At 42.3% G+C, this 22,076-nt stretch overlaps 1 protein-coding gene across 1 annotated transcript; it reads right to left on the bottom strand.

Annotated features, from left to right (window-relative positions):
• Window positions 1–1,560: 1,560 nt before the first annotated feature.
• On the bottom strand, window positions 1,561–21,755 carry ampd2b (adenosine monophosphate deaminase 2b). The gene is made up of 18 exons (XM_084553255.1): window positions 21,349–21,755; window positions 11,158–11,282; window positions 10,942–11,072; window positions 10,802–10,870; window positions 10,614–10,716; window positions 10,314–10,503; window positions 9,542–9,683; window positions 9,315–9,404; window positions 9,088–9,217; window positions 8,807–9,001; window positions 8,580–8,711; window positions 8,295–8,458; window positions 7,134–7,260; window positions 6,872–7,035; window positions 5,816–5,936; window positions 5,489–5,662; window positions 5,114–5,224; window positions 1,561–4,704 (listed from the first exon to the last, which is right to left on the bottom strand). The coding sequence occupies exons 1-18, from the start codon at window positions 21,449–21,451 to the stop codon at window positions 4,489–4,491; spliced, it is 2,487 nt and encodes an 828-aa protein (XP_084409381.1). The 5' UTR covers window positions 21,452–21,755; the 3' UTR covers window positions 1,561–4,488.
• Window positions 21,756–22,076: the final 321 nt, after the last annotated feature.

Below are 22,076 nucleotides of genomic sequence, written 5' to 3' on the forward strand. Positions count from 1 at the left end.
GCTCAGTGAAGCTCCACAACCAAGTATTTAGGTTTTACAGCCTGCAATTTTTTTCTTTTTCACTTCTCAGCTAGGTGAACTGTGCAAAAAAGTCTGAGATCGGGAAGAGACTGGTTAAATGTCAACACATTTCAAGTCCAGGGTTTATACAGAAAACTGATAGCTATTCGACTATCTTAATAAAGATGGCGGCTGTGTGGCACAGATCCCACTGCCCCCCACAAAAAGTCGATCATTGCATTGTAAGCATTGTTAGCAGGTACAAATTCACCTTAAACAGCGAGAGTAACAATAATTTGTCTTGGCTTATTGCATCCATAATGTGACTTAGCATTTCTTGAACTGCTTTGATCATGTTTTGATCAGTTTATTGCGACCATAACATGACTTAGCATTTGTTAAAGTGCTTTGATCATGTCCCTGGACTCTGGATCCCACAGCTCCCCACAAACAGTCAATCATTGTGTTGTAAACATAGAAAGGCAAATTGTGTAGTTGCACTGATCCGTTAGCAGATACAGATAGACCTTAGACAGCAAGTGAAGGTGTCATTTTTCTTGGTTTATTGCGTCCATAACATGACTTGGCATTTGCTGAAGTAGGTTTATTGCGTCCATAACATGACTTAGCATTTGCTGAAGTGCTTTGATCATGTCGTGGTACTCTGGACTACACCATAAATAAATCTGATAGCATGAAACTTGAGGGCAAAGTCTTTGGATAGCACTTATATAATGCTCACAAAGCACTTTATGATTTAGTTTTTGCCTCTCATTTGCACACATTTAACGGCTGCAAGGACATGGGGAATATTTTACTCCTCAGTGTTGGAGTGCTCGCTGAAGAGGGGGTCTTCAGAGAGCAAAAAAAAGCTCAACCTTCCCGTTTTAAAGTGATTTGCAATAACTATAATATGTACTTCTCAACTGCATGATTAAGGACACCTGGAGGTTGATCATCTGTGTCCCCTTTCTTTACAATTTGTAGCTAATATCCGTTTTATTTTCTTGTTTAAAATATCTTGGTCACACACACAACTTTTAAGATACGTTTACGTACGTATACGATACGTGAGTCAAGTTTAGGATCTTTCACCGCTTGAACGTTTGATCTGGGTGCAGCACTCACAAAGCTAGCAACATTTTAGCCGCTTATAATTTAAATATCGTGCTAGCTACTTGGTTTTATGAGAACATTTTGACAAGATATGCATTAAAAAAACACTTGATAACACTACGATTTGTGTGTGGTTGTTTATTTAAAGAGAACATCTTAAACTGTCTGCATGACAATAAAATAAACATGCTAGCTAGCACACATCATCAGTTAAAATAAATGTCATCACCAACGGCACTGATTAAAATAATAACAGGGTTTGAGCTCAAGTGTGTGTTTTTTTTATATAGTTAGCGTAACAATTTAACACTTGATTATAAATCACATTTATATAGTTACATAAACAAAACTTTTGTTTGGGCGTGTTTCGTTATTTCTTCTTCAGGCCTTTGTTGTTGCACCAGTAGAGTAACAGTGTGATGCAGTGTGGGGCGGCATCTCCCTCAACGGAAAAATAAGGCTTATCATCATCGGAGACAGTCTCTGTGCAGAGAGACATCAAGATGAAATCCTGCAGCCAGTTTCAGTACCATATCTCCACAATCTGGGACCAAACTGTATTCTCCAAGATGATTAATTGCCAAGAACTATTGTTACAACAAAGAAATAATCAACTATTTCCTTACTTTTTGAGCATAGTTTTTATATATAAACCAGGCTAACTATGTTGGGCAAAGAATGAAAACCTATATAATACTCAACGTTCACTTTGCAATAGCAGCCAGGCATCATTTGTATTTAAAATGATCCAAAATGGACGCCGAGGGGTTGTCATCAGCTCCAGTTGAGGACTAGCAGAGAGACCAAGACCATCATACTGCGCTACATGTGACTCGCACATTGTATTGTGTCTGAAAACTCTAAACCAGATCACGTTGCGGGTCTAGACTTGTCCTTGACACACCTATATGATATCAAAGCAACAAGAACTAACTCAGAAAGTTTTTAAGCTATGGCTTGCTATAGGGTTTGCAGACGTCTCTTCACATTCTGTTACGCAACTGAAAGAACCAGAAATACCAGGATTCATTTAATGAAAAAACAGTGCCAGGCTCCAGTGGCGTACCACAAATGAAGGCTGATTGTTAACTCATAAGTTATGTTTTTGTTGTGTAGTCAAAGGGTACCATTTGAATGACACAAAAAACAGCAATGGTATATTTACAGAAAATGTTGCACATTGTGACGCTCACAGTGAGCTTCGTAGCCGGAGGTTTGTAATTGGTCTGAAGTTCGTGTTGCACTTCCAGCTCTCACTTTGGCCCACATCAGAGGATATAATGAGGTGAATATGAACGCGCCACACAATGCACTCTTTGTTTCACATCTCTTTCTCTCTCACTCACGCACATTTCCACAGAGCCCCTTGTGATTATCAAGTGCTGACCCACAATTTCTTATTTTCTCCCAGTCCTTTGGCAGGTTTTGTACCTCACAGTTTTCAGCGTTTGTTTGCTCTCTAATAGGCTTAAAAAGAAAACACTCCAACATGAATAATATTTATTTCTTCTTTTACAGACACACATTAAATAATATTTCACAAATAACGCATACAATTCTCTGGGAGGACACACAGTGCTTTTGAACAGCAACAAAGAGCCCTACTGATGACACCAGGACCCAAACCGAAGGCAGGAGTTTGAAAAGGGTTTGTCGGTTTCCAGTAGTCTAAAAGAACAGTTTTGTCACGTATTTGGCACTGGTTCAACTTGTGCAAGGAGTGAAAACTGAAGGAACAGATCATCATGCATTACACACTGTACTATTACTCAGAATGTATATGAAATATATCTGTAATGGACAGATGGTGCCCGAGTTAGCAGGAACAGTGTCACAAAACGGGAGCTAGAATAATAAGAGACAGCAAACAAACCTGAAACAAATACTGATGTCTCCTCATGCAACGCCACCGAAACACTGCAAAGACCGGAAAACAAAAACAGCACGAACACTGCAGGAACACTGAAGGTGGAGGTTCTTCTTCCAGTCGTACGGCATGAGGTATTGATTATGTCAACCATACTGACATCAATTTGTGTAGCGTCTCTATTTTGAGTAAACAGTGAACCAACATTGCAGCAAAGATTCGTGATATGGTAAACGGTCAGGGCAGTAGCCAGGATTTTTAGAAATACTGAGCTCCTCATTCCACCTCCCCTCTGCCTATTATTGATGGCTCACTCTGTATTTACTCACTTATGTACTATATTTATATTCAAATTGAACCGTATCTTCAGGAGATTCTTCTGCACTGGGTTGTACCAGTTATTCATCAGTCCCATTACTAGATGTAAGACGTTATATTCTTACAGACTACTATATTTATTAGATCAAGTTGCGCTTAAAACTAATGTGTAAACCTTGTATTAATTGTAAACATCTGAAGCACCACCCAGTTTAAATCTACCGTAAGCATGACGCTATAAACTGTAATCTGCCTACAACAGTTTTAGGAGGAATATTTTTAACTGGATTTTGTAAATGTAGATGTGACTTTTTACTTTTTATTTTTATTTTTTTACTAATGTTTAGATATATAATAATCAAGTGTAGCTTTAGCTATAGATTTGCCAATTCAGATTTAAATCGAGCTAACAGTTACACCTAGAACTAATTACTGTGTGATCTGTAACATTTTAGTAACGTCTTAAATGTTAAATACTTGCCTGAAGTTTTAACTTGCGAATCTCTGGTAAAACTGATGGTAGGAAATAACTAACAAACTTTTTATTTTTTTTCTTAGCACCAAAGTACAGGAAACTATCTAGTAAATTATTAGAAAATGATGCACAGAGAAAAACCCCAAATTTAAATATCTGTTTGAAAAGAGAGAATTAAAAGTGCTTAACTGTAAATTTAAACCCTTTCAAATTTACAAAAATCCCCAATCTGCAGGAAGAGAAAGCAAAATCATGACCTCAGTATCCTCAGTGCTAACTACAGCCCTGTGTGGATGTTAATCTCTTTATAAAACTGTTCCAGATTGTCCTCTTTCTTTAATCTCTCAGTGCTGATCCAGTGTCTTTTTTTTAAATAATGGGTTGAACTTTGAATATGAAAATGTTTTGAATGATTCAAAGCTCAGAACAGGAAGTACAGACATTGCACAGAAACACTGACATAAATAGTCACAAACCATGATAATGTAATAATTCTCAAAACAAATGATCAAGAGACATTATGGATTCACCATTCAAATTAAACAAAGGATGACTCAAGGGAAACTAAAGGAAGTTAACAGTTTAGGTACTTAGATTGTAGGTCCTCTCTCTCATATTGCCACAATCATAACACAGCTTTCCTCTTGCAAATCTGTACAAGGTCCTGATGTGACAACAGGGAATGTAGCGAGACTTGTGTTGTGCTGCGCGTTCACTTCTCCGCCTGCACGGCTCCCATACACAGACTCCCCTCCTCCTCGATGGTCTCCAGCTCGTCTGTGCGGATGGCCTGCGTGATTAAATTCAACTCCTCGCACATGGTCTCGTATCGGTACGCCACGCGGATGTCAGGAACGTTGGTGCGCCGGATGTCGTTGCTCTCTTGCCCCTCCTTAATGTAGTTTGGGCCGAGCCAGTAGCTCTTCACCTGATCCAGAAGAGAAATTAAGAGTTCTTTAACACCTGTACATTACTGCGATTCATGCTCAATAATTCATTATAATATTTGTGGGAAATTTGGATTTCAGGAAAAAATCTGCAATATAACTTGCAGTAAAGAACATTTTATATATATGTTAGGAAGACACTGCAGCTGCAAGACTTCTCTAAAGAAGAAGACACACTCTGAAGGCATGAGACTGAGACCACTTCTCTCTAACCGGTTGATTTGTTTTAGGACAGAATGAGGTCGTAGAGTTCACAAACACTTCTGGTTTTGTAACTAGGTGTGAAAGGATCCTAAAGTAGCTGCAGAACAATATGCTGAGGAGGGCGTGGTATAACTGCAGTCAGTAAAAACATGACAATCTACGGCGTGCTGTAATGACAGTTGATACCTTGTGCGAGAATCCACTCATCAGTACACTGTTTCTGGACAGCTCACACATGTCACAGGAGCTCAGTTTCCACACCTGAGCAGCAATGCTGTACTCTTCCATCAGGGGCTCCTACATTAAAACACACACCGCATTGTATATTATTTACCTAAATGACAGTGAAGGTGAAGATTAAATGACGACTGCGTAGGATTTGGAAAGATTAATCAGAAGAAACAGAACACAATATTCATAATAAGCTCAGAATGACTTCTTCATGCCTGCATGGGAAGCAGTTATTGTTCTACAGAGCCTCCTACATTGGTTGTAATCTGCAAACACACCACTAGATGGCCCTGTATCTCACACACTAGTCGTTTAAAGTGTTTCACTGACCTTGGTGAAGTGAAACTGCAGCGGGTCATCTGTAGACAGCGAGACCATGAGGCCTCTGGACAGGTACTCTGGTAGAGGGTTACGATGGTAGCTGAGGAACAGACTGTTATTGCTGAGAGGAGACATGGCGATGCCTATCTGGGCCAAGTAGTACAGATACTGCAGCACAGGAGCCTGGAGGAGTTCAGAATGACAGTAAGAAACATTACAACCAATTTATGATTGGGCAAAAGAAAAATAAACCTAGATCTTAGATTAATCCCTGGGAAAGAAAAGCTCTCCTGTGTCTGTGTGAAATAAACAGCTGTTGTGATACTGAGTGCACACCTTTCTGAGCAGCAGCCCATGGGATATATTCTCTGACAGCATGAAACCTGACACCAGGTGATGGATCGGCCCCGCCTCCCCACAATGAGGACGGAGGACAAGTGTGTGAAAGCCCCGCTGCCTGGAACAGAAAATATAAAACAGGTGGTAAGCTCAGTTTTGTTTGGGCTCAGCAAGGTAATGTACACCCACCGATGTTCCTCAGTGACCCACATATAAAACAGATAGAAAATACAGAAGAGGAATCCAAGAGTGTATTTTCTGGTTTGAAAAATGAAACAAAACTAAATGCGCTTGACATTTAAATTTGCAATGTGATGCACCAAGATTTCATTACTCATTATTTCTTCAACATATAAACTGTAGCGGGGATTGAAAAAAAAAAAATAATGGTGGAAAAACAGTGTAATGTAACAAAAAGTAACTAGTACCAAAAAAGTAACCAAAAGTAACGAGTGATGAAAAAATAACAAGAAGTAAAGGGCGATGAAAAAGCAATGAAAAGTAATGAGTAATTAGAAACAAAAAAGTAACTAAAAGTAACGAGTAATGAAAAAGTAACAACTAATGAAAAAAGTAACGAGTAACGGAAAAAGTAATGAGTATCGGGAAAAGTAACTAAGTGTCAGAAGTAACTAAAAAGTATCTAAAAAATCAAGAGTAACTAAAAAAGTAACTAAAATTAAAAAGTAACTAAAAATGTAACTAAAACGCAGAAGTAACTTAAAAGTAACTAAAAAATCAAGAGTAACTAAAAAAGTAACTAAAATTAAAAAGTAACTAAAAATGTAACTAAAACTCAGAAGTAACTAAGAAAGTAACTAAAAGTAAAAAGTAACTAAGAAAGTAACTAAAAATGTAACAAACTCAGAAGTAACTAAGAAAGTAACTAAAAGTAAAAAGTAACTAAGAAAGTAACTAAAAAGCCAGAAGTAACTAAGAAAGTAACTAAAAGTAAAAACCTAATGGACTGGTTTTCTTTCTGTTCCTGTTCCATCATGTCGGCATGAACGAAGGCAGATTATGGCAGCAAGCAGAATAAAGGTCCTGTCATACCTGCGCAGGTGATTCAGCACCGTCATGTTTGCATACATATAGTAGAGGTAGTAGGAATAGGGCGGGTTGTCCTCCTCTGTCCAGTTGACTGGCAGAGGACTGTCCAGGTTGAAGATATGTTGCTCTGGTTTAGATTCATCATCCACACTGTCGAAACCCACAACCTGCACGAGGAATCGAGAGAAGATCCCATCAAACCCTCTAGGACTGAACGCATACGGATACAGATAATTACACGGCTTTACACGGTAAGGTTTCTTACGTGCTGAAGGAAGAGGTGCAGCTCTGGGTGGCTGCGGGGGTCGACTGTGACCTCAAACAGAGGCATGAAGATATTCTCCAGCATTTCTTGAAAGTTGCACAGTTGCTTCTTTGTGTGGTAAACATCACTTTGAAGAGAGAGTGAAAAACAAATCAAGGGTTGATGTCTAGTTTTCATCTTATGCATGTGTGTTACACGTATTTAAAAAAGATTCTTGGTCATGGATGTGTGTAAACCTCAACCATGGTTAGATCTTTGAGTTAAAGTCAGTTTTCAAGTTTTTAAGTTATACAGTTAGTATTGTATATTTAATTAAAACAACAGAAGCAGTTTAATCAGAGCATCACATGTGGCCTTGCATTGTGGCCAACAAGCTGCAGTGAGTCATTGCTCTGCTGCTGCTGCAGCTCACCTTGGGCTTACTTCACAGCCCAGCTTCGCTTTTTAATTTCAATTCATCAAGATAAACTCAATATGTCTGCAAACAATTCATATAATTTAATTAATTTAATTAATTTAAAGGGCAACAATAGGCAGTAAAGTAGCACAGGGAGCTTCAGCAACTAATCAAGTGGTGGCTCCTGTAGGCTCCTCCAGGCAATATTTATATTCAAATTAATTCCTCAAACATTTAATTTTGTTTTATCTCAGTGTAAAAAATAATTGACAGATGGTTTAGCTATCCTACTCTATTGTAAAATTATATAGTTGTAATTTCCTCTATATTACAGTAATAACTACAGTTTAATGTGGATGTGCTGGTGGTTGTGTGGACATGTTCTGATTAATTCATAGGACTGCATTGTATTTTATAAACTCTGTGTGTGTGCTTTCTATTTGAAACATATATTTTCACTAATAACTAGAAAATTTAGTCAAATGCTGCAAATTACAGGCTGTAAAATAAAACACTTTTTATAGCAGTAGGAGAATAAAGTGGCATAAAATTCAAGTACCAGTACAATAGTCCTGATATTATGTGTAAATACACCAGAGAGGGCAGTAGGGGCCCACACAAGACACCTGGGCAGCAGTTTTAGGGGTTAGGGCACCACTATGGACGTAGAGGGGATTCAAAGAGGTGAACCCTGAAGTCAAGTCTTTCTTTTTATTTATTTTCTAATAAATGTAAATGCATTGTAGTCATATTTCATCACTTACAAGAGCCGTGGCACTTGGACGAGCCAACGGACATTATTGGAGTGGACCTTATGTTTGACAGCCCACTTGGCCAGTTTGTCCCACTCGTCCCTGGAGCGTCCGTAGATGGACAGCCTGAGCTCCACGTTCTGGTACTTGCTCTCCTCCAGGTCAGCCATCACCTCCTGAAAAGGCAGTGGCACAAACGGTCACCAGAGGGCGCTGGCGCCTCATGCACTCATCCTGCATGCACCAAAAGCAAAGGCAGCGAGTTAGGGACTTGTTGGTGGGACATGCAGTTATCACCTTAATAATGTGACCAAAGTATTTCCCCTCGATGTAGTTGTCTGTTTTGATGAAGATCTCTCTCAGGATGGACTCGCCGATGGGATTGTATTTGGCGTTGAACTTGTCGAATCGATGGAAGGTGTTTCTGTCCTGCAACAAAACAACAAAACGTCTCAGTCCCTCATTTGCTGACACCGTTGTCTGTTAATTTCTGCAGGAGTGAACAACTTTTTGAGACTACTCACTGCATGCATGTCCAAGGTGTCGACACTCAAGTCAAAGGCTGTCAGGTTCATGCTCTCAAACACCTCCATGAGCGTCTGACCCTTGCCTCTTTCCACGTGCACGATATCTTTTGGATACTTCTTCATGGCCCTTTTTATAAAACGTAGAAGGTGCTTCTGGTTCATACAAGATGAAGCATGAATGTGTGTGTCAACCTGCAAAAATATAAAAACTGGAGTCTTGTTCTGCTACACAACAAATAATTATGATAAGGTAGAGAAGAAAAAGCTTTCCAGTTCACCTTACGGATATTATAAAAGTCTCGATGTGGGACTTTTTTCTGTGCTGCCAGCTCTTTCATCTCATTCAGCAGGATGTGCATCTGAAATTTGGAGCTGAGGTACTGCAGACGACGATAGCAGAAGGACTTTCTGTGAGGAGAAAGAGCAAATAGTGGGTGCCTTCTATGATAGATAGTGCTCTTTAATGTATTTTAAATCACCTCTAACACTTAAATCTAAAACTTACACCGGCCCGTTGATGATGAGGGCCATCATGACGTTCATATCAGCGATGTACTCCTGCAGGTCTGGGTACGGCAGGTCCAGCTCTGTGCTCCTGTTCGCAACAGAACAACCAAAAAGACTCTATTGCTGCCAAAGAAATGTGTGAACGCCGTCTAAAAACAGACCAGCATCTTATCACACCGAGGACGGAGCATGCAAGTGCAGAGCGACTCGTCGTAAATATCTCACTTTTCCATGATGTTCCTCGCCGTGTACACGTGCACGACGCCGTCCACCATCTTACAGCCGTACCCCATGTCGGGGGGCATGCTGGCGGGGTCCTGGTTCTCGTAGGGGTGCGTTTCAGAAACAGGTGGGTGCATCGTGGCATCTGAGAGGAGACAGAATGTGGCACCGTGTCACGGCTCTGAACGAGGTGGGCACGCACATGCACAACTAAGGTCTGACTTCCAACAGCCTGCACGTCGTGGCAGCCTGTTCAGGGGAGTGTAACAGATGGATCGTGAAATCTGTGGGTGTGCCCGGGTATGCATTAATGCGAGAGGACTGCACATGACGGCGCACTTCGGATTAGCAATTCTTTTAAGCGAGCAGAGTGGGAAGAGAGCGCTGCTAAGATGATTAACAGTTATTGTTTTGATTTTCTCCTCGTTAAAGGGCCACGTGTCTGATTTGAGGGCGTCTTATTGTGCATTGGTTTGTTTTTTAGCCCGACCAACAATCCAAAATCCAAAGATACAAAGTTTACAAGTATAGAAAACAAATAAAAAGCAATAAATCCTGAAAGTTTGGAACGTGGAAGAAATAAATATGTTGGAATATTTGCTTGATAAATGATTTATGTTCCTTTGCAGTGTACGTGTCTTTCTGTGGTACATGGGCATGACTGTCTTAACCAGGCATGGCTGGAGAGGCCTCAGAGAAGCTCTCTTAGCTGCACAATGTCACCAGCATGTACAGTCTTTCCTGTTCTAGAGGACAGAAGACTGACGGTGCATACCTGCAGTGCTTGTGGTCTCTGGGATCTCCTCGTCATAGATGTCGAAGTCCAGAGGTCTCTCACTCAGCTCCTGTAGGTAACGAGCGGTGGTCCTGCAGAAGCTCTGCAGCGACAGACCCATGTACTTCTGTCTGATGAACAGAGCCTTCACCACACATTTGGCGGCATCCAACAGATCTGTGAATGGTACCTTGTTGGATCAAACAACAGAATTAAGAGGTGGTGTTATTAGTATACTGTGAGAAACACCACAAATAAAAATCTGTGGTGCTTCTTACTGCAGCGACCACTCTGACTTACCCCACACTTCTCCTCCCCAGAAATACTGACTCGCTGGTACTCTTTCTCTGGAACCACATCTCTCTCTTGCAGGTCAGGCATTTGGCTCTGCTCCTTCATGTATCTAATATTTGATCAATAAACATATAAAATGACTCTTTTTTGTAGATTAAAATACACATTCAATAGATGCAATGAGGTGGACTCACTCAAGATCTGTGGCGCTGTCGGTCTTCATGAACTCCTGTTTGGCTCTCAGGAGGATGTCAGGCTCGAACCTGGGGACAGAGAGGCTGAGTTCACTTTGGGATCATCAGCGCACGGCCCACTCTTCCTCTCCCTCACTTACTTGACATCCTGGCTGATCTGTCGCTCGAGGCGCTGACGTCTCTCCTCCAGCTGTTCGATGGGGCTGTCCTCTGGAAACTCGTAGGGGGCGCTCCGCATCTCACTCTCCGCCAGGCTGCGGGAGAACAGCTCCTTCACACAGAACACACAAAGTCAGGAGCAAGTTCAAAATAAATCAGTCAGGGTCAACGACCCGGCACGACGACGGAGCGCAGACCTCGGCAATCTCCTTGTATTTCCCATCCATGGAAGTTCTCAGGTCAATGGATTGTTTCAAGGCCACAGGGATCCCAGGCAAGGAATGCTGGGAAGTGAGTAGGTGGCGTGCACCGCGGAGATCAACTGCAGATAAAGAGGAGGAGAAGGCAAAATTTTAGGTATCAAGTATCAAGGAATTTTGTCTTTTATAATAATAGAATATTTTACACCCAGGTGCCTTATTTTTTATTAATGAGGGCACAAAAATGCAAAGCTCTCAAGAGAAATATGCATCAGACAGTTCTATAATCCATCAGGAGTTCTGCACCTATAGCCATATTTGGTCTGGTATGACCAGAATCTCATGTCTAATGTTAGCTAAAATGTTACATAAATACTGGTGCTTGGTTTCTAAGTGACTGCTCTCCACATGTTCTACTGTTACACTACATTTTAGCATTTGCTATTACTTACCATAGCATAATGTGAGCGATTCACATCTAAATATTATATAAGTATTTCGGTATGTTACAAAGGTTATTAGCTCTTCTTAAGGACAGAGTTATAAAACTCTGATTCAGTGAAATCAATTAGTTATAGATTCTTGTACATGTACTTGACAGATCTACACAGCCACAGTATCTCCTACTGACTGCTGTAAAAAGGTGTCATTTCATTAATCTGGTTCTCTTGCAACAGCCGTTGTTAACTCTCAATGAGCTTAGATTGATCTGGGATAACATTATGACCACCTTCCTAATATTGTGTAGGTCTCCCTTGTGCCTCAAAAACAGTTGTGACTCATCAGAGAAAGGACACGGGCCTTTTGGCAACAGGATGCTGATAGCGGGGGCCTTTGGGTCCTATGGGTTGAGGGGAGGGGCCTCTCTGGATCATCCCACAGATATTTGATCAATTTGGGATTTAGTGAATTTGGAGGCCAGGTCAACACCTTGTGCTGTTTTTCATGTTTTTTTTAGTTGTTCCTAAACTGTTTTTGTGTGTGTGTCTGTGTCAGGCTGCATCCTGCTGGGGATGGCTGCTGTCATCAAGGAGTGTCATTGCTATAGGGTGGGGGTGTCTGGTCTGGTCAAGGTGGGTGCTACATATCTAAGTAACATCCACATGAATGCCCGGTCCAAAACATTACCACCATAACATTTGAATTGTCACAAGATGGTCAATGGTATTTAATTCTCCTGTCAGTGGTCTTAATGTTGTGGCTGATCAGCGCATCAACCTTGACGACAATAAAAAAAAAAGTCTTGAAAATGTCACATTTTCACATGTAGCCATTTCACAGCTTGTTGTCCCTCTTTCACCCAGCAGTGGAGGTCTGAGCTCAGCGGCTGCTTGTGTCTTCAGACACAATGGTCCATTCAGGTGGAGAAGCCATCGGCACACATACACCGGCTAATACAATCCATTGTTGCCACAGCAAGACTCAAGTTTTAAACAAACCCGGTTGTCATGGAAGAAGGGGACAAACGAACGAAGGGGGATGATTCTTGAAAAAAAAAAAAAAAAAAAGTACTTGGGACAAGGACGGCTGTGAGTGGACGCTGGTGATGGAGGCTGTTAATAGCGATGAGGAAAACAGAGAGGTCAGTAGAGACAGTGCCTTCGCTTCTGACCCCCCCCCCCCCCCCACCTCCACAGGGTGTAAATTTAGACAGATATTCATCTTTCCTTTGAAACTATGCACCTGTCACTGAAATATTCATCACTGTCAATATTTCATCCCTTGTGTCAGTGGGCCTGTTGTCCATGGACATTTATAGACCACACACCCAAGAAGGTCAGAAGAGGGTACGCTGCATGATACCTACACTGAAGTCTGATTTATTTAACACAGCACGTCTAAATGAGCCGTCTCTGTGGGAACGGCAAACCAGACCCACGAGACCAATTAACTGGGCCGATTAAGACGTCGTTAGAGTAAACACAGAATGGTTGCTTAAGAGAGATGATGGTAAAATAATTGGCCCGACCGAAACCAAAACTCACCACGCGTTCAGCACCTTCTGCTTAACACGGTCCAATCAACACGTCCCACTCAACACGCAGGACACGTTTGCCTGCATCACAAGGCACTAATGTCAAAACATACACAGTGTCTCAGCCTAAAATAATTGAGAGAACACTTAGGGGGGGAAACAAACACGTATGAATATTCAAGTGCGCTCATGTTTTATTCTCTAATAACCGAATAATACTGAGCTTTACGTTTGAGCAAGTTAGTGGATCAGACCTTCCTAAATAATGTTGTACGACTAAAAATATAAAAATATGTTATTGAAAACTGACCTCTGGAAAAAAAGACAACAACCGTCTTCAATGAGTGTGAACTGATTATTTGTCTATCCGGTGTCTAAACTGGGAAGATTCGCAGCTCAATTGATTTTTTTTGGGGGGGACAAAACAAGACATGTGAAGTGCAATGAGCAACTCTGCAGATTTTATTGAACTCACCATTAAAATAATATAAATGTAAGTAACTTCCCTCTATCCAGAGCAAGGTGGAGTCAATAAAAAAACATGCAGTGATGCTAAACCGTCCTCAAACTCCAGCCACAGATAGATGCTCTCCTGCTATTAGGAAGGGGACGTCTGTGTAATGCAACGGCTGACTGAGATGTGACTTTATGCAAATGTGCTGTCAGTTTGGAGCACATCAAATGGTCAAAATCGCAGTGGACATTGGTGTGGAGGGCAGGAAGCGACCTGTGGCAAAGACATCCACCCTGGGACACAGTGGAGCTGAGCCTAGCCAAGCCTACCGGACCCGGAGCTAATCCCCTAATGGCTGCTATATTTGGATCAGTAGCATTTATGGTTATGTAACAACGCCCCCCACCCCCACCTCCACCCCCCACCCCATAGTTAGAGAGCAAAGCACTCAGAAATTAAAGTCAGTCATGTTTCTCTTGGTCACATGATTTAGTTGACTGAAGGTTTTATTGATCTAATCGAGGCAGGATTGCAGGAACGCAGCCTCATACAACACGAGGTGAAACAGATTTAAAGCAGTCTCCAGGCGGGCACCAGATGTCTCATAGAAAAACACGTCGCATATTAAAGACAGCGCAACACTCATCTCCCACAGCTTATCGCTTCATATTGCCACCAGGCCTCAAAACAAGGTCAGATAGTATCAGCTTGCAGAGAGACTTCCACTGCATGCATATTTCAGTAGCATGTATGGAGAGTCCTAACTCCGGTCTAACTTGAAATGGATGATGCGGTGTAGAAGTTCCCCAGGGATGCAATGACGAGTGGAAAGTCATTCGAAGCCTAGAGACCAGAGTGGGGGTGAGAGGTCAAGAGACATCCTGTGGAAATTCATCTACAGATCTGCTAATTTCTTCTTCCTCGTGGAAACACATACGAGCCAACACTCTCTGATCAAAGTGAACAACTCAGCATAAATTTTATTTAAACATCCACTTGCTACGTCCTCCTCTCTCTGCCTCTACCGCCAAGAGGTTAATGCAACAGCTGTCTACCTGCTCCCACTGACTGCGCACAAAAATGCCAGATGACTCACTCGCCTCTGAGAACGACGTATGTTCTCGACTCGTACATGTACTGCTGAGAGGGCAGGATCACCGGGGAACGTAGAACACAAACAACACAGGAGGTTTATTTGGAAAGCTTTAAGACGGATCGGGTGGTCTCACTGCCGATACTTAGTTTGATAGAAGTAAATCCGATGCTGTATAAACATGAGCAGTTATAAGGATTTGTGCAGAGTAAAATGGTTTAAAATGTGAAAGATCTTAATTTAATTTAGTGTTTAGCCAAAAGGAAGAAGATTATAGGTCTTACCAGTTTCTGAAAGTCTGTTTCCAAAGTACTTTTACATAGTTTTCTCTCTTTTTTGGTCGGTCAGTTTCCAAAAACTATCAAGGGTCAATGACACACTCTATCAAATCAGTTTTCTCCCACAACTCTGTAAAGCAGTGTGCAAAGAATCTGAAAAATGTACACAACAGAATTTAAAAAGTCGAATGTTTCATCAAAAACTGCTGCGACCTCACACTCCAACAAATCCAAAACAGAATTTATCCACTCATTATCGTTTGGAGAGTCTCATATCCAGAAAACAAAGCGACTGCACACCAGGTAAAATACTGCAGCATGAAAAGAGAATGAACATCTTCAGCTCTTCTAAAGGATGCTTCCTCCGTCAGCATCTCGCTGACTCAGCTGACATCTCTCAAGATGGTCAATAAAAGTCTTTCTTTGCCCACAGAAGATTCAGTCTCTGCAGCTGCACCAACTGTTTGTGCTCTAGCTGAAATGTCCTTCCTGTATTTCTTTTACTTTTCGCAGCCTTCTCACAAAATGTACACTAAAACTACAATGGCACAGGGCCGGTTTCAACCAGATCAACCAGTAGTTGCAGGTGTAGCACCTTTCATCGATCTAGCCTGCTTCTTTTTGCACAGTTGCACCTTGACACCACTTTCAAAAGACGTGAGAAAGCTAGTTTGTGGGACAATCAATCGACACGTATTCTCCTCAGCACACTGAAGACAGCACTGCTCAGGGCTGTTACACAAAGCCGTCAGGGGACAGGCAGAGGAGAGTGGCCGTGATTGTGAAAGAGGGGAAAGAAAGGGGGAGGGTTAGAGGGGAGAGGGTTATTTGTGCTTTTTGTCAGGGATGAGGGTAGTGGAGCGTACCTGTCTCCTCAGAGCCTGAGTTAACCAGCAGCTAGCAGGGCCAAGGGAGGGTAGAGAAACAGAGAGAGGGAGAGAGAGGCTGTCCTGGGAGGGAGATGGAGCATGCCAAACAGCAAATGGCCCAGGATGGCGTCTGCTGTCCTTTCAGGATGGGTTAAACATGATGTCAGGGATCGAAGGATGGAGAGAAACAAGAGAGGAACACTTCAAACATTCACTCAAATATCAAAACTGGCAGAAAGACACAAACACAGGTACTGCACACTTGCACACTCACAGAGCAAACAGTCATCTCCTCTATTCCCTTAATCTGTCCCTGTCATACATACACAGAGCTGGTCCAGCAGATCCATGAACTCCCCCTCACATCCCAGTGTGTGACCCCCCTCTGCTCTGTCTGTCTCCTGGTTCAGGCCAGCTGTCGCTGCACTAGCTGCCTCTGGAGCTGATCCTCCTCATTTAAATGCCTCTGACATCTATCTGGAATGTACCACAGGAGAATAAGGAGGCAGGGGGGTGAGGACGCACATCACCAGAGGACGTGGATTCTCCCGCTGCGACTCTTTCTAACAGCACCCCTCTCTCGTCTGCTCTATCCTGCGTGCTGTGTTTTTGCCGAGGGGACCATGTGTTCGGGATGTTTGTGTCGTCTCTGAGTGTGTGAGTGTGTGTGTGAATAAAATGCTGCTGTCTCAGCAGTAAGGTTTGAGATGTCATGGTGTTTTTTTTTTTTTTTTTTGCCTGCTGAACAGCAGCAGACTAGAGTGAGGTGATGTCTAATAAACAGACCTTGCCTCCATCCCCTCTCACATGAATGAAATTAAAGGGCCAGCACGTTGTCCCCATTATGGTAGCAGCAGTAATTTCTGGAACATGCCCTCCGATGCTATAAACACAGAAGTGCATAAACATACTAAATTAAATAATGCATTACTAACTAAATAGAGAACTGCTGCAATTCCATGACCTGGTTTCATAATAATAAAATCTTATGAAATCCTTCACTGTATCTGTTCTGTGCAAGTTGCCCTGCAGCTATTTCTTTTTTCGCTATACTGTTGTAATGAATGTCAACTTGCTCTGGATAACACCCACAGTAGCAGGATTTAACTGTGCCAAAAGAAAAGTTAATTATTACAGAGGGATTTAACAAGGCTGCACTTTACCTCCTGGGTATGTGTGTGTGTGTCCACATGAATCTCAATTCTATTACAATCACCCAGATGAGGATAATATGGACATTTACCTGAGTTATCTTCCAAAACAAGGCTTCTGACCTTTAATTAAGCCAGAAAAGGTTTTCAAACAGCCTCCCAAAAATGTCAAACGCCCCGTTACTGGGGGATCCAAGCGAGCCTCTCAGACAGTGTTATAAGATGCTGATTTGGCCTTTAAGCTCAATCAACATCACTATGCACAGTGTTTGCTCTGACTATCTTATCTTCTGTTGCGCAACACTGCCTAGAGTTCAACTCCTGTTTAAGAGCTGAATAAGATATCTTTACCTTTTCTAACCCTAACACCCACTGTTGTGTGAGAATGCTGTTTTTATTCTCGCCTCTCAGATAAGTCAAACAGTAGTCTGTGTTTATGTTACAAATCTTATTAAAAGACCAAATCGATAATGCGTCACTGCTTCTTTCTGTAATATCTGACTTCATTCTGAATAATATCTGAATGTGAAACGCTTTCCTGGGTGTCCGAGATGTCAGTGACTGTAGCTCAAAGTGAGGTTCTCAGTCGTGGATTTGGTGCTTGAGCGTTTGCAGCAGCGGAATAGTTCGCGGGGTGAGTCAAAATGAATTCATCACAGCATGGCTCCCATTACAATCGTGTGGCTCAGGGTTGTTGATGATATTTAAACAACAATGGCGTTAAATGACACGGAGGAAGCTGCAGGTCGTCCCCTCTCTGTAATCTACTTACTTTCTGTCTTTCTAAACTATCAGATGAGACAAAAGGCTTTAAATATGCGTACACGTACAACCTTAAATGCTGCAAAGAACAAATACACCTTTCCCAGACTATATTTAGGGGAGAGAAATCCAGAGCACAGAGGAGTCAGCCGGCCTCCTGAGCAAATTGCCACTCTTCCTCTCAAGGTTAAATCGTTGTGGTGTTTTTTCAAAAGCACTCAGATTCGAAATTGCTTTCGAGAGCCCCAATCAAATCGTTCGGGCCTCGAGAGGAACGCGGGACAGATCCATCAGTGTAGCTTCATTTATTCAAATCAGGCTCCCTCTGATGGTCGAACGCAGCATCACAAACAGTCAGTCGAAGCTTGAGAGGCCTGGAAAACATCCATCTATGTACTTTCAGAGCTTTTATGCTGCTGTAATAAATATATATATATATTATTGGATTATTATTGATGCACTGACACATAAATCATATTTTTTAGTTTGATTCCAGTTTAAAAAAGGAGCAAGTAACCACAGCTGTAATGTTTTTGGTTCCTGAGATGTAGAAGGGACAAACTATTATTTTCAGTATTGATTAATACACAAATTATGCTAATTCGCTTTACTATCCCCTGTCATATTTTCTGCTCATTAAAACAAAGTGAATAACTGATAAACAGCAAGAGGTAGTGGTAAAGTAGTGGCAGTAAATTGTACGTAAGCAAATTTATTTAATTTCTTACTACCATTAAACGAATTGATCAGTTAGACAAAACACTGCACCATTTCATCCAGTAGATATATGCACTGTACCTCTCACACTAAGCTGGCTCTCCACACGCCGATGTTCTGTAAACCCCAGGCTCAGTTATTTGTGCAACATATCTTCTGCATCACCACACCACTGAGTATGAGCAACAATGCAACAAAGAGGAGGTCCCACCTTCGGGGCACAAGTCCATGAGACCTCTGTGTGGCCAATCCAGATGTTGGTTCATGGGAGTAGCCAAGATATAAACAACTTCACAACCGTAGATGACACACGGGGAGAGACCGACTTATCAGCTGGCGGTGGGTGTGTTGAGGTAGGTCTTGGTCAATCATTAAATAAAATATGACAAATTACTTGTCATACTATCTGACTACAGCATCTCTGTCCAGCCATTACTGTATTTGTTGATGACACACACGGAGACATGTTTGCAATGATGAGAAGGTGTGATACAACCAAAAGAGGCGTGAACAAGCCGTGGGCAAAGTACAATGTGTTCAAAGGTCCATTATCAGCCTCCAGTACAGCACGAATGCTTGACCTTTCTGAATTAGTCAGACTGCAGCAGGTATTTCATGTTTTATGTTGTTGGGTCACTTCCACGCGCACCCCAACTACTGTTCAGAGGCACATTGTTGACACCACTACATTTATCTGACAGCTGTCGTGTTGCACATTAAGATAACTAATACATTATGACTAATCTGTCAGCCACTATCTACTGCTACATAAATGTATTGTCATTTGCACTGTTTTAAATGGTTCAACAAGTGCAAAATAAGCACCAGGCACAGAATAGGCAAACTGGTGAGTGGGTGTAGCTCTAATCTCAAAACTACCTTTTTCACAGCCAAGTGATTCACCCACTCCTGTTCTCTGCTGAGGTTCTCGCTGCAAACCCTACAATCATCGCCTATATATGAAGAATATGCCGCAGCCCCTCTACACAATAACTGCATAACCCACGGCATGCCCCATAAACAATATATATGTGTATATGTGTGCACAGGCTACTCACAGAATTTAAAGCAGGAGAAGCGGTGAGGGACTGAAACTCATTTCGTGCTGATTAGATCCTGCTGCAGCCCTCTACATTTATTACTCTCTGCTCTGCTAATTGATTGATGATTGTTATTGAAGGTCTCTAATAGGCCGAAGCTCCCCCAGCATGCAAAGTGTCATTTCAAACAATCGTTAAGACAGCCTGGTGACGGGAAAGTGTCACAGTCTATAATTTATGATCCTGTCATGGACGGCAGAAACTATTTAAAGATCATTTGAGCATTTGAAATAATGGCATTGGCAAGTATTGAAATAGTCTAATAATCTAATATCTGCAGCCCCTTTTCACTGCATGTATTACTATTTGCACAGATTGTACAATCGGCCTTGAAGTACACAAGCGCCCTTTGGAAAAGACAAAAGAAGATGAGTCATGTAAATGTCATGTTTGCTTAGTCAGATGGTTCCCTGGATGCTTTAACGACATAAAATGTCTTCTGCAAAGACTTTCTAAATCAAAACCCAGGAGGCTTCGCAATTGAATCTGAGCGCTATTCACACTACCTCTTGGGAAAAAATAATCTGTCTCTGCCGGTGCTGCCTCTGATCGGTTATTTCTTGCCACGCGAAAGCAATTTTTGTAACACCACAGTCGGCTATGAGCTATGAGAGAGGGTAATTACAGAGTGCATCCTGATTGAAGGGCTGGTGATTCACTGAGACCTCCCGCTGCTGCATTTAGAGTCAGGGGGTAAAATAAAAATCAATCTTTGAATGCCTGTGAAGTCATCGTAATGCCACCAACGTCACTGTTGGTCTAAAGTAGTGATATGACATGTATGTGGGAGGTTTTTAAAGATATAGTATATTTTTTGGGGAAAATATTGTGCGTGCATTATGTAATTCCGCTACTGTAAAAAAATCCACCAACAGGGGGAGACTGTAGTATTTGCTCTAAATGAAGTGACATCATGCAAAAAGTATGAGACCTGAAGATGTTGGTGATCGTGTGCAGCTGTTTAATCTCCATTTGCATGATATGGCCGTAAACTGTACGTTTTGCATTTTAGAAAGGCTTCACGTGAGAGCAGAACGAAGAGACACAGCTGGTATTATTATATCATTTGGTGATTCTACACTCTTTGTAGCTTAGATGAAAGGCTGACCAGCGTGTGCATACATCAGAGAGGAGGCTAATCCTCTCATTCAGGAGGGGATCAGGTACTGAGGTAACAACCTACATATTCTCTCCAGGGCTCGTACTGCCATCAGACTGAATGAAAAACAACAGCACCATATTTATCTGTGCAACACTGGCCTGTTCTCAAGGGAAAAGTCTATATTTAAGAACAAAAAAAAAAGACATTTTTAGACATCTTTGAAAGGGTGTGAGAAGTTAAAGTGTCTCCAGCTTGTAGAGGAGTACACATTCCTCTAATAACAGAAAAAAACACAGCTGACAACAAGGAGTTATGCAACGTCCAAACTGTTTGATACAACAGTGACTGCAAATTAACTTTGAGAATACACTGCTGTGCCAAATTGTGAGCCAGCACACAATGAAATTTGCAGGGTATGAATGCCATATTTCATCCTCTCCTCCGCTGTCTAATCAACAGGTTTGTTTTGCCCCAACTTCTTTCAGAGAAAAAGTAATTCACCCTAGATCCTGTTTTTGTGAGCTTCTCCTGTCACCAATCCTCTGAAATAATCCAAAGTCTGATAAAGAAGCACATTCCAGAAGTAAACCTCCTGGAGCTCAGTCCATGTGTGTTTCCTCCCTCCGTCACAGGACCCCTCACACTCAAACCGTTCTCCCTCTCCAGCCCCAGACTCCCTCCACTCACCTGTGCTCGCTGTGTACTGCAGGCTGCCTCGCTTCCTAAAGGGAGAGAGGGGCTTGCTTTTGGCCCCGGTGCCTCCGGTCACAGAGGGCAGGTTGGAGGACATGTTCCCGGGTCGCGTGGCTCAGCTCCACTCGGATGGGAAAATGAGAGCTGAGTGAGTCAGGGCTGCAGAAGACAGAGTGAGCGTCAGAGGGCTACAGATAGAGAAGGACAAGAAAACAGACGCTAGACAGGAGAGGAGCGAGAGCTATGTAGCACAGATGCTGGCAGCTTGAGGGAGTTTGATTGCAGCCAGCGTAAGTGTGTATGTTTGTGTGTGTTAGTGTGTGTGTGTGTGTGTGTGTGTGTGTGCTACGTGCCTGTGAGCAGGGATTTCCAGACTGGTTGGTCCAGCATGGGGCTGCAGAGCATCCCTCTGCAGCGAAACAGGCCCCGCCCCCCTCTCCAAAACGCTCCCGTGCCTGCTCTACAACAGCTGCAGCACCGATGGAGGCTGGGGCTGCTGTGGGGAGGCTCGCCACCCCCCCCCCCCCCCCCCCCCCCCCTTCCACACCGCCTGCCATGCGCAAACACGCATGCACAAATGCACACAGGGCACAAAAAACACACAGTGGCAGTGCGCAGTTCTGCTGTTGCCATGACAACCACAAATCTGTGCGTGGGCTAACCAGTGGGGAGAAAAGTTGTGGTGACAGTAAAAACAGAAATTTTACAAATAAGGTGTGACC

The sequence above is a fragment of the Chelon labrosus genome, assembly GCF_963514085.1.
Source record: "Chelon labrosus genome assembly, chromosome: 10".
In the NCBI taxonomy this organism is placed as follows: Eukaryota; Metazoa; Chordata; class Actinopteri; order Mugiliformes; family Mugilidae; genus Chelon; species Chelon labrosus.

Bases quoted from the DNA above. Each gene is read 5' to 3' on its own strand.
- ampd2b (XM_084553255.1), bottom strand. From the start codon at position 21,451: ATGTCCTCCAACCTGCCCTCTGTGACCGGAGGCACCGGGGCCAAAAGC. The intron at 9,405-9,541 runs GTGAGATATTTA...TGTTGCGAACAG, and splicing joins GCGAGGAACATCATGGAAAA to GAGCACAGAGCTGGACCTGC. The intron at 8,459-8,579 runs GTGATAACTGCA...CTGCCTTTTCAG, and splicing joins ACTTTGGTCACATTATTAAG to GAGGTGATGGCTGACCTGGA.